General features: G+C 36.4%; 1 protein-coding gene across 1 annotated transcript in view; it reads right to left on the reverse strand.

Annotated features, from left to right (window-relative positions):
- VPS13B (vacuolar protein sorting 13 homolog B) overlaps positions 1 to 15427 on the reverse strand; it is an 803413-nt gene that overhangs the window by 240311 nt on the left and 547675 nt on the right. The window contains exon 34 of the mRNA XM_082674491.1: positions 754 to 1441. Within this exon, the coding sequence (XP_082530617.1) occupies positions 754 to 1441 (688 nt within the window). The remainder of the gene's footprint in view (positions 1 to 753; positions 1442 to 15427) is intronic.

The following is a 15427-nucleotide window of genomic DNA, read 5'->3' on the forward strand; positions in this document are numbered from 1 at the left end:
CTTGGGTCTTTGTTGTTGTTTGCGGGCTTTCATTGCGGTGGCTTCTCTTGTCACAGACCACAGGCCCTAGGCACGTGGGCTGCAGTAGTTGTGGCTCACGGGCTCTAGAGCGCAGGCTCAGTAGTTGTGGCGCACGGGCTTAGGTGCTCTGCGGCATGTGGGATCTTCCCGGACCAGGGCTCGAACCCATGTCCCCTGCATTGGCAGGCGGATTCTTAACAACTGCGCCACCAGGGAAGCCCAGATGTATAAAATCTTTAGGTCATCTTACTTTACTAATAAACCTTCTCAAATACACTTAATATTATGCTGTTACAGCAAGATGATTAGGGCAAAAGAATACCAAAACAATAAACTTCATTTTCTAAGGTTTTTCTGTTTTTACCTGAACAGCTGCATTGACATGGAAAGCATACCTATGGGCTATTAATATGAAAAAAAAACACTTTGCTTCCTAATCACTGGAAATTGTTAAGCATTTCAATAGCCCAGAAAGAGCCCCTGTTTCATTCAGTTCCTAAAAAAAAATTCAGAGGCACAGTAAGAACACTAAGGCTAAAAACCCTGTTACATTTCAAACATTTACTTAAACATGATTCAGCTGTGGGACATGAACTTTACATATTCTGTAGAGAAAAGAAGTCTTGTCTGGTCTGCCAGCTGTTTTCTGCTTGATCAATATTCAATGTTTGGGACTAAAACTTAGTATGTAGTAGTAGTGATTAGCACCCCAGTAAATTTGAAGGCTCTTACCTGTACATTTGTAATCAGAGGCCACCCCTTTAAGCACAGCATCGAAAATGGATATTTCCACTCGCTGCTTTCTGTGGTGACAACTCAGAAGCAAAGAAGGCTGGGACACAATAAAGTACAAAAAAGGTTCTAGCTGCAGGTCACCAGTTCCTCTTCGTCCAGGTTGCCGAACGATAGTTATGCCAAGCGCTTGTCTAGCAGATGACCTTGTGGATGCATGCAGACTTTCCAGAGAGATGACCCCTATTTTTTTCCCTGAAGGAAAAGATATGTTGCTGCTTAAGAGATCTTCTGCTGTGACCATGGAAATACATGCCTGGCTGGGCTTAGCGACGTCTGAATCAACTTCTGGGAGATTTAATGAACTCTTGCCTGTTTTTTCATTATCCTTTTGTTCTTGAGATTTTGATTTGGGCAAGGCCATACAGGAATAGGTCATTAGTGAGATTCTACTTGCAGTAATGAATATGTCAAAAGGAATAAAATTTAGATTTTTTACAATTGATGACTGGCGTGAGGGACGGGCAATGCGATGCTGACTGGTACCACTGTGCTGCTCTATTTGTACGATTCTGATTTTAACACTGTCACTGCCAATTCCACTATCCTGAGCACCACTGTACCGAGATGAGGTATCAGCCATGGTTCCATCATATGTATCCATTTTTTTCTGTTCTTGCTTAGAGATCTGTAAGGAAAAATAATAAAATATTTTAAGCTAGTTATATTCCAAGTGTTACTATATAAATGTTATAGAAGCATGTTAAAAATGGGTCTAGTATAACTGAGAGTAATCATAGAAAGAAACTAGGCGCTCTTTCAAAAAAATTATTCATGTTAAAATGCCAGGACAATACTTAGGATAAACATCAAATGTGCATTTCTATCATTAAAATATATTTTTCAGAGGAATTCCCTGGCAGTCCAGTGGTTAGGGCGCTGCGCTTTCACTGCAGAGGGTGCGGATTCAATCCCTGGTCGGGGAACTAAGATCCCCACAAGCCAGAAGAAAAAATAAATAAATAAATAAAATGTACCTTTTCGTGTCAGACTTTACTTTCTTTGCCTTTTAAAGAGTTACATTAGTTAGTATTCTTTACCGTGATCTTCCAAGTAGTATAATAAACTGTTTCCAAATCATGATTACCATTGGTTGAAATTATATTTTACGCAGGAGTAGTTTATATTGTTTACCTGTCATTATAAAACTGATTTATAGGATTTTGGATAGTAAAAGAGGGAAAAGTCAGTAGTTCTAAATTATGAAGGACAAAGAAAACTAAATGTGTGCCATTCAAAACGATGTTTATTTTCCTTTACTACAACAGGACTTGAAACAAGGGTAAGTGTAAGTGATCAAGCAAAATGTAAGTAATTAAAACCCTTGAAGGTGGATTTTCCCTTTGTGCACTGAATGTATCCATGATTTCTCAAAATTTTCCACCAATTGCCTACATAGAGAACAAAGAACAACTTGGTGGTAGCAGCAGTTATGACTACTTTGGCAGCACAACAGCAAGACCTCCAGTCTGATTCTTTGGTTCCCTTTTTTAGTCTCCCAACCATTAGTTTGTGATACACTATTTGAGACCTAGATATTTCACTTGATTTTTCACTGAAGTGATTCAGATTCATTAAAGAAATCATGGAAAGTCTGAGAGAAAAACAAAACCCTCCCGACCCCCATTTTATTACCAAACATAGCCAATGGCAATCTTTCAGTGTATTTCCTTTCGTCTTTTTTCCTACCTGTGCGTAGGTTCCCTCCCACCCCACCCCTTTATGGTTATAATAATACTGTAGAGACAAATTTGAAACCCTTTTTTTTTTTTTCTCTGCGTTGGGTCTTCATTGCTGCATGCGGGCTTTCTCTAGTTGGGGCGAGCAGGGGCTACTCTTCGTTGCGGTGCATGGATTTCTCATTGTGGTGGCTTCTCTTGTTGCAGAGCACGGGCTCCAAGCACACGGGCTCAGTAGTTGTGGCTCACGGGCTCTAGAGCTCAGGCTCAGTAGTTGTGGCGCACGGGCTTAGCTGCTCCGTGGCATGTGGGATCTTCCTGGGCCAGGGATCAAACCTGTGTCCCCTGCATTTGCAGGCGGATTCTTAACCATTGGGCCACAAGGGAAGTCCCTGCAACCCAATTTTTTTACATGCTAATGTACTCTTCATAAATGCCATTTTAAAAAGCTGCGTAATATATCATTTAACGTTAGGAATAATTTGTTCAACTATTCCCATATAATTGGAGTTTCAGGTATTCAACTTTTGCCAACAAACATCTATGACAAACATCCAATAAGATTTTCTTAAGAGGATCCTAGAAGTGGGATTACTAGGTAAATGGTATGAAGAAGTTTAAGGTTGTCAAATATTGCCAGCACCTTTCCATAAAGGGTGCACTAAACTATATTACGATCAGCAGTGGAAAAATATTCCCAAAGTACTGGGTATTGCTTCTCATTTTTTAGGCTGTTCCTTAATTTGGTAAATATAGTATCATTTTTCCACATGCTACAAATTATTATAAGTTGCTTGTGAAAATGTTAAAAGGCAGTTAAATAATTCAAGACAATGATGTTATAGTCATTAAAATTTTTCAAATAATAGTTTTTGTTAATTTATTTTAAAGTTGTTCAGGAAGGCACATTGTTGTTAGAAAAATCCAGCCTCAGGTATTTGAAACAAAAACAGCTAATCCCCGTTCTCTGAAGACACCACGTTCTTTTAAACCATTCTAGGTATACCATGCTCTTTCCCTTCCTGGAGCCCCCTTCTGAGCTCGATGTAGCTGGCAAACATTTAGCTATCCATGAAGACTCAGAACAATGACACCTGTCTGAGAGTTTTGCTTTCAACTCTTTTCCTGCTTGGTGATCCTAATAGTTAACTCAGACTTCTATTTTAGAATTTATTATTTTCTACTAAAATGTTCTGTGGTGGCAGTATCAGATAGTATTAAAACAATCTAAAGGCTTTGGAGTCAGAGAGAAGTAGGGTCAAGTGTGACACCTGCTAATTGTACATTACGGGACAAATTACAATCCACTCTAAGACTACATAATCTCATCTGTAAAATGGGGATAATAAATCCGACCTCAAGGGGTTAGTACGAGGAGTCAATGAGCTAATGTACCTAAAGAGGTCAGCACACTGCCTGGCATATAGTAAATGCCTGATAATGGGCAGCTGCTGTGTGTTTGTCTCTTCTACCAGGTGAAGGACTGCTGGATGGATTGGGCCACATCATTTTGCTTCTGTCTATCACCAAGGAATAGTGCAGTGCCTAGCACACTGAAGAGAGGATCCATAAATGTTTGATGAGATGTTAGTTTCTGATACAATATTAAATGAAAAAATTGCTCTGCAGACTAGAAATACATAATTGTTAATATGTAAATATATGTGTATACTGTACTCTTTAAGGTCCGTCTAGACATATTCATGAGCTCTTTCCTTATCTGCATCCTCCACGTTTTGCGCTGATCACACTTGAAGAAATCCTTGTCTCTGCTAGATGCTCATCCTCACACTGGGGACATTAATACTCAACCCACAAAGTTGTTGCATCATTAAATGTGTTAATGTATTTGACCACACGTAGTAGGCACTCAGTAAAGGGTAAGTTAAAAAAAGAAGTCATCTTCTTTGTGAAGACTTTCTCAACCTTTCCAGATGGCGTTAGTCTTTTCAGCTTCTATGCTTTTGTAACAAACTAATGTTATTATAGCACTTTTCAAACACTGGTCTGTCTCAGAGACTGTGAGCAATTGAAGATAAAAAATAAGATAACACTGAGTATGTTTATTATTTGCCAAACATTGTTAGCACATTACATACATTTTCTTTACTAAGTGCTACAACCCTTTAAAGGGGATACTGTTATCCCCATTTTACACCTGAGGAAACTGAGGCTTAAAGAGATTAATCCCAAGGTCAGACTACGGGTAGGAGAGAATGCCATCAGTACTCGTAGCACACACCACATTGCCTGTCACATAGTAAAGCTCAATAACTGTGTGCTGGCCAAGCAAATGAATGTATTTAATTTTTAAATTCAGTAAAATAAAAATAAGGCAATTATCAAAAGGACAATTTAATTGGAAAGGTTTTAGTTATCTATTATAAAAATTTCAAATATACCTCCAACTCCACTACCAGCTAGGAATTCTCAAATAATATGTGAAAAGATAATAAAATCAAGTACATAAGTAATCTAGGATTTACTGCCCAAATTTTGAAGCATTACAAACCAAATATCTGTGTACAGCATAACTAAAAAAATCCTTTAGGTTGAGTTGCACAAGAAACTCAAATCAGGAACTCAACTATCTTTATTCTCTCAATCAGGAAAGGCAACCGCAATTAACTATATCAGACTATACCTTCTATGCACAGAGCATTACATTGTCTTTTTCTGATTTACAAATTTGTATTTAAAAATCTAGCCTCTCTTTCTTTAAAGTGTTCCCCATCAGTGTTAACATGACAAAAACAAACCACCTGTAGGTAAAGATAAAGAAATGCAGTGTCCAGCCCTATTACCTGTTGAGATTGTCACATTAGACTCTAGTGAATGTCAAGGAGCACGATCTTGCGATATAAATAACCAGCAGGGGCAGGACGGCAGCTATCAGCTTGGGTCACATGGGTTACTGAACAGAAGTCAGATGGTAACTAGTTCTACTCACTACTGAGCAGAATGGAATTTGAACCAATGACCCAGAGATGAAAGACTCTCTTATTGTGGGGGGGGGGGGAGGGAGTACAACTTTCCCAGTATTGGACAACTAAATTCTTAAAAATCGGTTAAAAGTCAAGACTTCCTCCAGTTTTCTAAGTTTCTGCACTATTTGTAGAACTGAAATAAATAATCTGGTGATTTTGAGACATATTTAAAAATCCATTGGCTTGTCACCAGTCCACTGCAGATTTATCTATTATATTGAAGAGAATCTGGCCTATCAAGAAGGTTTTATAACTAATTATGTGTGCTAAGCCCTAAACTTGGGCATCAATTTACTATTCCTTTGTGGAAAAAGAAAAGTTCACAGTGTAGTAACTCTGAAAATAACTTTTCCTTTATTATTGTCCAAGGGGACTAATAATTTAAGTTGTCAAAAATAGCAATATCTGCTTGCTGTTAGTGAATGCAGCAGAAACATGTATCTCTGAGCAGTGCTATTACATCAGCTCTCCCACTCTTTACCTAACTCATTTAAAATGAACAATAAAAGTTTTCTTTAATTAGCTACTGGTGTGCATTAACATGATCATGATTAAACCATAAAAACCAACTGTACATTACTCTGGTCCCCTCTTCCATATGTTTTGAATTATTCTGTTTGAAAATGTACTTTGCGTCCCTTTTAAAAGTTCGACCTTCTGCTTTCAGAGAATTAAATGCATATTACTGCAGCGAAGAAGATAATGTTTCAGACCTCCAGGCATATATTAAACACACTGGCAGCACTTGAGACAAAATGCTTTACTTATTAGATACTTCCTATTCTAAACAGTGTCATCAAAGGCTAAAAACAAAATCCATATAAAAGCTGCACAATGCTTCCACACAGAACCTGTGCCAAAATCCCTGTACTTTCCAACTAATGAGGAAAGGATGTGTACTCTTAACATATGAATGTAAGATTTTCCAAGCATTCACTTTAGGAAACTGGGCTATTGATTCCATATGGGTTATGTTAAATGAAACTGTATTGGTAAAATAACCTTTAAGATATCTGGCATGATAACTATAATTAAACAATATTCAAAAGACTAAAACAAAAGGGAATTTGGTTCCACAATGGCTAATTAAAATAAAATGAAAAAACACAGCATGCCATCTATCAAGATAAATTGTTATTGTTTAAGAACTATTTAAATACTGTTAAAATATACTTTCAGATAAAATCTGAAAAAGCTGGAAAAATATTTGTGGCTTAAAAATGGATAGTTTGGTGAAGAAAAAAATATAGGACTCTGAAATTTTATGCAGAGATAACAGCTTTAAAGCCTTGAGCACAACCAGATGGTACTTAAATCACAGGAATTCTACAGTTTCACTATCAATGGGTTTCAATATGAGAAGGTTTTCAATAGCTAGGAAAACATGTCAAGTTGATAGTTTACTTCTTAGATCATTTCAGCGCATTTCCCCATCCTTTCACAGCTATATGTGGTACAGATAGCCACCACGGAAAGGGTGCTGAAAGCTGGACTAGTAGCTAGGGAAGCTAATTCCTCCTTTTAATGTACTGAGATAGGTAAGTTTACTAGCTCACCTTGGAGTCTGGTAAGAGCCATAGTATCTCAGGAGTAGTGGCTAAAATCACACTTTATGTGACAATACCAAAGAATGCATTAAAATAATTTCAAATGACATTAATTAGATGTTCTGCAGTAGAACTCTGGAGTGGAGAAAGATAAGCTTGATTGATTGAAACTTCTTGTTTGGCCATATCAACATTTTTACGAGCACATTCAAAAGTTAGCCATATTAATAAATATGTTGCAAGTAAATGGATATTAAAAAATTTAAAGTATGTGCAAACCAACCCCGAGAATTAACAAAGACTAAAACATATAATTTTTGCTTTGATGGCTGACAAAAATGGCAATTCAGCACCTATTCCAATATTTTAATTCACATTATTTCTTTTAATCTGTATTTTTAAGGAATCTTTATACACCAGACATAAATATATCCACATATTTTCCCACCTTCTCATCAAAATTATGGTTATATAACAGCAGCAGTTACACTTTAACCTTGATCAAAATATCTTTTGCCAGTCATGAGCTCACTTTTCACATCTTACAAATTATGATAAAGTCAAGTGTGAAACCACAAAATCAAAGTGACAATCACATCTGTATATCACTGTGACATTTATTCTAATTTTGCTGCTCTTGCTAAAATGTAGTCATATATTCAAAAAAGTAAACATGCTATCTTACAAAATCAAATATAAAAAAAAGTTCGTTACAGTGTTTTAATGGTTTTACATACTGGAATTACAAGGGAGAATTTTTAAAAACTTAAAAAAATTATGTGCCTCGTTGCCTAAATATTTTCAAATATACTCTTCTAGCTGTATCTTTAAAAAGTTTGGTTTGGGGGATAGGGTACGGTGGTGCTCCTGGGAAAGGTTGTTGTATGCCTTTAACACAGAGATAGTCTACACTGGAAGCTTTAGATAAATAGCAAATTGTTGTACCAATCAGAGATACTTCATTTCACCTTGCTTAATTTAGTCAAGTGAACAATAAAAGTGTATTTTTAAGTCTCAAATTTTCAGTGATGTCAGCATTACATTTCATGAACTTTTATCATTTTATAGACAAACTACCACTGCAACTCAGTGATGTGCTAGATAAAATTTATCTAAGCACATTAAATTAAAAAAACATTATAAAGAATAAATTGACTTTGATACGAAATGCCTCCTTCAGTGTTACCAATCCATGCTATTTTTTACTTAAAAAACAAACTTGAACAAGCACTGTATGTACTTGGGTACTACAGAGTGCTAGAAAACAAGGGCTTTTTATATTTTATTTCTCTGAGTCAAATGTTATACAAGAGCCCACATGATATAATTGTTCCCAGTTGGATGGCAGAAAGTTTTCACAATACTGCAGTAATTATGCAAAAGAGCAGAACTAATGATACCCATCACTGCTTAACAGATAGAATGGTAAAGAGTACTATAGTTTCAAGTTTTCCCTTTCATGAAGTTACTTTTCCGGCTCTTTGAAGTTACAGTATGAGGCCACTACTGCCTGTTAAGTATCAGTTGAAATATTCACATTTCAAGACCAGTGCTAACTGCAATAAAAGAAGCATGGAGATAGTTCAGGCAAGGTTGTGTTTTACTGTAGTTGTATTCGGTCTATTGTCTTAATTTAAGTTGTAAATTATGAAAAGGGACCAATTCTAGTGCTAAACTGACTATAATACCTAGATCTTTATCAATGTCTGTTTCAATATGATAAACCAAACAACCAAAAAAAAAAAATAAGTATATACACCAACCTATCCATACAAATTCAAATCCTACTTATTGAGATTTTATCAGCAGAGCTGACCCTGAAGACTTTTGTACCTGTCTGTCCTTTCAAACATATATGATTTCACAGCATAAGCTTATTTTCAGGGGCTTTTAAATTCATGAAAAAAAAAATTAGTTCCAGGCAAGACTTCACATACAAAGTCTTAACTCAGAAACAGTTCTGATTCTCTCTCTCTCTTTCTCTACGTCTCTCACATATAAAATTGGAATAGGTTGGCCATTTTTGTTCAAGGAGACTAGGTCTAACTGATTTATACTAACTCCGTAGTTTAAGTCTGACTTGTTTGCTTTTTATAATGAATTCAGTTTTCAAAAAATAAATATTGACACATTCTGGGAACTCGGATCTTAATCAAAGTAGATGCCTGTACATCTTAGAAACAACAACCTGCTTTGAAATGGCCATGATGTTAATTCTTAAAAAGTGGCTCCTATGTGTACAAGGTAACAACTCTTCATACTGATGAAATCCAAGGTTCATTCCACTGATGTCAATGTGGAAACCATTTTGTCCCATGGCTGCTTAAAGATTTTCAATAGGATTAAATCAGCTGCAAGTCCTCATTATATCAGGGTTTACAATTGTGTCTGAGTTGGAGTCTGTTTCTCATAGAATTTTACTTACAGACTGACTTAGATTGGCTCCTTAGAGCTAGCCTGATTTTACTAGAAACAACTGTATCACATCAGCCACTCTCATAAACTTGCAGTAAGATTGAATCAGCCCTGACCCTGAAGCAGATGAAAGTTTACCCAGCCTATGCATTCTCTGTAAGAGTCACAGAAAAGTTTGCATTTAGTTTCTGCAGCACTGCAGAAGTAGAATATGCTTATTAACTATTCCAGTTGGCCTTTGCCTTGCAATTATGAACCTGATTTTTCTGATAAGAAAACTAGAGTTGAACTTGGAGAAATTTCTATCGATAAAAAACCGTACGAATCCTTGATTATTTTATCCCTCAAATCACATATGCTCTTTTAAAGAAACTATGCAGAGTTTATGGAAATGAAGCAAAAGCATGCGTTAAAAAATTTCCCCTAATATTCAATACAAGTTGAAAAATAATGAAAATGGTTTAAGTATACCCATAATTAACTTTAACCAGTAGCTGATTTTCACTGTCAAACAGAATATAGTTAACAAAAATATTAAGATGATTTTCATTGTTATATATTCTATTTACTAAATCTAAACAAACCTGGTTCAGTTAACTGTAGATTTTCTTCAAAGTGAACCTGAATATCAGTATTCTCTACACTGTATCTGATTTTATTGAAGTACATCAAGACATTATAGAATACAGGGTCATTTACAAACTTTTATTGGCTCCCCTTTAACTTCATGATGGCAGATTAAATCCAAATTGAACTAAAGCTATATATTGATTCTGTGTGTCATATGTTATCAATACCTTAATGATGCAACAGACTTGAAATGCAAAATAGTCAAGATGTTGAGAGAAACATTTGCTTATGCCCTGCAGCCATTTCTTCTTTTCTATTAGAACAACTTTGTTCTTCTCTGCTACTCCATAAAAATCATCACTAGGTCAAAATGGCCTTCCACACAAACTGCTTTGATCATATTAACCTCTCCCTTCAATCCTTAGAAATTTGAAGTATTCTCTAAATCAGGTTAAGTATTCCTAACTTTAGCTCTGGTCAGCTAGCCCTACAACATTCGTAAATTTTCATATGCTGATATATCCCAAGTAATTCTTGCAGTTCTAAGAAAGAAACTTTCTGTACATTAATGAAGGTAATCCAACCTACACCTTAAGGATATTCCCAGTCATGTGGGACTGCTTGAATAAAAGTTTAAAAGTTAGAAGGAAAATGTACATTACTACCTCCCAAATATCAAGCATCATTTCTACAAACATTAAAGTAGTAACAAAGTCTAGGAAGAACTTACATCTCTCTAAACCTGTTAAGGAATAAAGTTTCTATTTTTTTTAAAAAAAATTTATAGTTAACACTTGAACAAGTTTAAACTGCGCGGGTCCTCCTATATGAGAATATTTTTCAGTAGTAAATACTACAGTACTATGTAGGCTGTAGTCTGTTGAACCCACAGATGCAAAGGAACCTCGAATACAGAGGGCCGACTCTAAGTTATATACAGATTAACCCCTGCATTGTTCAAGGGTCAACAGTATTTTTAAGGTAACATTATTCACTCAAGTATGGTTAATGTTTAGACTTTAGCTATAATAATTTTATTGGGATAAAATATTTCTTGAGTTTCTTAAACACGAGCCAATGTCAAAATTACTGAGCAAGATGTGGAATAACAATTTTATTTCACATTATTCATTCACTTAACAAATTCTTATTGAACAACTACTATGCTCTAGGCACTGGCTGGGGATATAGCAGAAACAAAGTCCTTACCTTCATGGAGTTTACATTCTAGTCGGGAAGTCAGGTAATAAAATTTTATATGATAACACGCACACACACTCACAACCCGTATTTGCTGACGAACTGGATGTTGGGTATTATGAGAGAAAGGCAGGAGTCTAAAATGATTTGAGTTTTTTGGCTGGATCAACTACAAGAATTCAGAAAGATGATTTTCCAGGCTCTGCAGGCAGCTTCCCAATCAATCTCTGTGTTATGATTTAACAATGATTTAACATCTGCCTTTCCAACCTTAGCCTGTTTTCCCAAGAATCATAAATGACCACAGTGATTGTCACATAGGGAGATGATGACACACCACCATACCCCATTTTAAAAGACTCTCTGGTTCAATTACGATGTCTTCCTAGTTCCTCCAGCAAGCCAAATCCCTAATCAGCTAAGAGCCATTCAAGGAAGGGCTATCATTAGAGATGGTTTTTTGGAGTTGGGCTTAGGTCTCATTCTAGACAAATACTTGGAGAAAAGGGAAATGGGGCCAATGCATGGAGTCATATCACATCCTCAGAAAATCAAATGAATGAGACATAGAATATTTCTTGGGAGGATTTTGGCCCTGGAACAGCTGGGATTGAAAGTATATTGTGAGTTGAGTTGCAGAAGGGGAAAAGGAGAGAGGACTGGGCTCTTACAAGACCCCTATATTTGTAGTTGCCACTGAGCATTTCAACTCAGATATCCCATTATTAATATCACACACCTGAAAGATCACCATAACATTTAAAAACACCTTTTCCCCAAAAATATCACCTCTATACCTTAACTTTTTATTTATTTGTTCCTTCTCAAGAGGCTCAAATATTGAGTACTCCTTCCTGGCCCCACCAAATACTGCTGGTCATTCCTTCATTTCATTAATTACCCTTGCTGTGTCCTTTGTATTTTCTATTTTCACTGACCCTTCCCATTCTACACTGGCTAATTACTAGAGTTCCTTAATTAGTTTCTTGCACTGGTCTCTCCCTTTCCTAAAGTATTCCACATAGCCCTGACAGATAACAAAACACTTTCAATATATACTTAAGAACATTTGTCCCACTAGAATATAAGGTCCATGAAAACAGAGACTTTTTGTGTGTTTATTTTACTACTTTATCACCAGTGCTTGATACATGGTAAGCACTCAATAAATGTCCATCAACAGAGGAATAAAGATGTCTCACACACACACACACACACACACACACACACACACACACACACATAATGGAATATTACTCAGCCATAAAAAAGAACAAAATAATGCCATTTGCAGCAGCATGGATAGACCTAGAGACTGTCATACTGAATGAAGTCAGACACAGAAAGACAAATATCATATGATATTGCTTATATGTGGAATCTAAAAAAAAAAAGGGTACAAATGAACTTATTTACAAAACAGAAGTAGAGTCAAGGATGTAGAAAACAAACTTATAGTAACCAGGGGATAAGCGGGGAGAGGGATAAATTGGGAGATTGGGACTGACATATACACACTACTATATGTAAAATAGATAACTAATAAGAACCTGCATAGGGAACTCTACTCAATACTCTGAATGGCCTATATGGGAAAAGACTAAAAAAAAAAACAAAACAAAAAAAAAACAGAGTGGCTATATTTATATGTATAACTGATTCACTTTGCTGTACACCTGAAACTAACAAAACACTGTAAATCAACTATACTCCAATAAAATTTTTTTTAAAAAAATTTACTGAATAAATTAAGGGAGGAACAAATGAACTGAATCATTTGCAAGGTGCTCATTTAGGTCCCTGCGTGGGGGAGTAGATATAAAAATCAGTTAAACTTGGACCCTGCCTTCTAGGTTAGAGATACTTAATAAAGATGCTTGTTAGGACACATCTGAACCAAGACTGAAAGAAGCAAGACTTGTTGAAATGGCAGTAAGGACACTGAGGCCGAGGGAACCACATAAATGAAAAAGGGACAGAAGACAAAACAGGGCACGGATAAGTGTACAGAAAAGGAAATGTCCCATTTTGCTCAAACTGAAGATGTATTAATGAGAATAGTGAAAAATTAGGTTGGATAAAGCAAGATTCTAGGTGGCAGGTTAACAAACCTGGACTCTTAGTTTTATGCCAGTCTTCCTCAAAGCAGAGCCACTTGATCACCTGAGTCAGAATCACCTAGGGTTTTAACAGTTTCTCAGGCCCCACGCCAGAAGTATCCTACCTGAAGGTGAGAGGTGACCTGCACTTTTAATAAAATCCCAGTACTTTTATGCACACTAACAACTGAGAAACTGCTGTAGACAATGGAAAACGAAGAACTTTCTAAGCAAATAAGTGACAAAAGGATGCTTGAGAAAAATTAATGTCATCAAAATGTGCAGTGGGAGTAGGAGACTGGAGAGCAGAGAGATTGCAGGTAGGAAAGTATAACGTATGAGGTAGTGGGCCTAGGAGACCAGTGATAGAAATCTTATTTGATCACTCCAGCTCAGAATCTGGCCATGGCAGACCACTGCATACTGAATAATTTAACCAATATTCTGAGACCTCCTCTCTAAACCACCGTCACTACTGCTCTATTCAAATTCTCCATTCTGGAACTTCACACTCACCCCTCTACCTCCACATCTTCATTCATGCCAGCGTGGAATGCCCTCTTTCTTAAGGGTCCATTTCTTCTATGAAGCCCTTTCCTTCATGAGCCCAGAATGACTACTCTTTCTCCTTCAATCCTGTAGGACATACTATCTTTATCACGTATCTGGTACTTAGCATATGCTGTTTTATATTGCTATTTTCTCGTAATCCTTACGCTCTCTTTACTAGATTGTAGGATTCTTGAGTCCAGAAACACACCACATCCATTTTTGTAAATCCTGTGCACAGAGAATGTATATGTGGTGAGATAAGTATATGTGGATGACAGTGATGAAGGTGATTAATATAGCAATGATGATAACCTAACTAGTTGACGACCTGATATTTTCTAAAGCAACACCACCAACACACAGATAACACTTTCTGGATGCTTAGAATGTGTCAGGCACGTTTCTATGTGCACTTAGTATATGTTAGGCACTTTTCTACATCAACTCACTTAATCCTCAGAACTCTATGAAGTAGGTACTATTATTATTTCCATTTTAAGATAAACTGAGGCCCAGAAAACTTAACTAACTTGCTCAAAATCACACAGCTAGTAAATGGTGAAGTTGGGATTTGAACATTGGCAATATGGTTCCAGAGTTCCTTTTAAAATCACAACCTCCATAATCTCTATCTCAGAAACTTATTTCTTTCTTTCATAGCCCTTACAATTTGAAATTTTAAAAACTTTTTGTTGTTTAAAACTTTTTGTTGTTAATATACGGCTCCCTAGTAGATGGCAAGATCCATAATTATAGGGCCGAGTTAATTTTGTTCAGTGCTAAATATCTAATGCTGGGCACACAGTAGATGCTTCACAAATATACACTTTGTAAATAAATGAATGAATGAAAAAATAAGGAAGGAGGAGGAGAAAGGAATAGAGGAGTGAAGCAACAGACACCATTATGAATATATAAAGTCTAGGGAAGTTTTTTATTGCTGCAGATTTCAGACAGATGGCTTCTCAGAGAAAGGCTTCATCAATATATAAATATATTTTGAAATGTTGAAAGAAAAAATTCATTTTGCAAGGTGCTGGGACCAGGTGTCTCTATTTTAGCTAATCATTGTATTCAAGAACAGGAAGCAGAGCTTGGCGATACAGCACTACACTAGGGAATTGAAGACCTGGCTGAGTTTCACAGTTTCCACTAAGTCACACCTGTGTGCAGCTATGTTGGGGGAAAAAACTGTCTTTGTTCACAACTTTCCTTTTGTTGACATGGAGCAAGAATGGGGTAATCTAGGCCAAATTCAAATTCTCAGTTCAATGCATCAGAATAATGGCTTATTAGAGTTGGAATTGGTTCTGGAGCTCAGTCTCCAGAGATTTTCAAACTGCTTTTAGCCACAGTACTCTTTCTTCAAAGAAAATCTTATGGAGTAATAGGGTAGTGGGGCAGGGGCAGGTGGGGGAGGATGGACGCACAGTATGTAAAACAGATAAAAGCAAAGCTGCCCAGGATGGTTGTGTCATGAATGTGTATGCCTGTGATTTGAGGGCCACAAAGTTCAAATCAGCTACAGGGCAACCACCACTTGTAATTTTTAAATATATGCTTTA

This window comes from Grampus griseus (assembly GCF_964374135.1).
Source record: "Grampus griseus genome assembly, chromosome: 17".
NCBI lineage: Eukaryota > Metazoa > Chordata > Mammalia > Artiodactyla > Delphinidae > Grampus > Grampus griseus.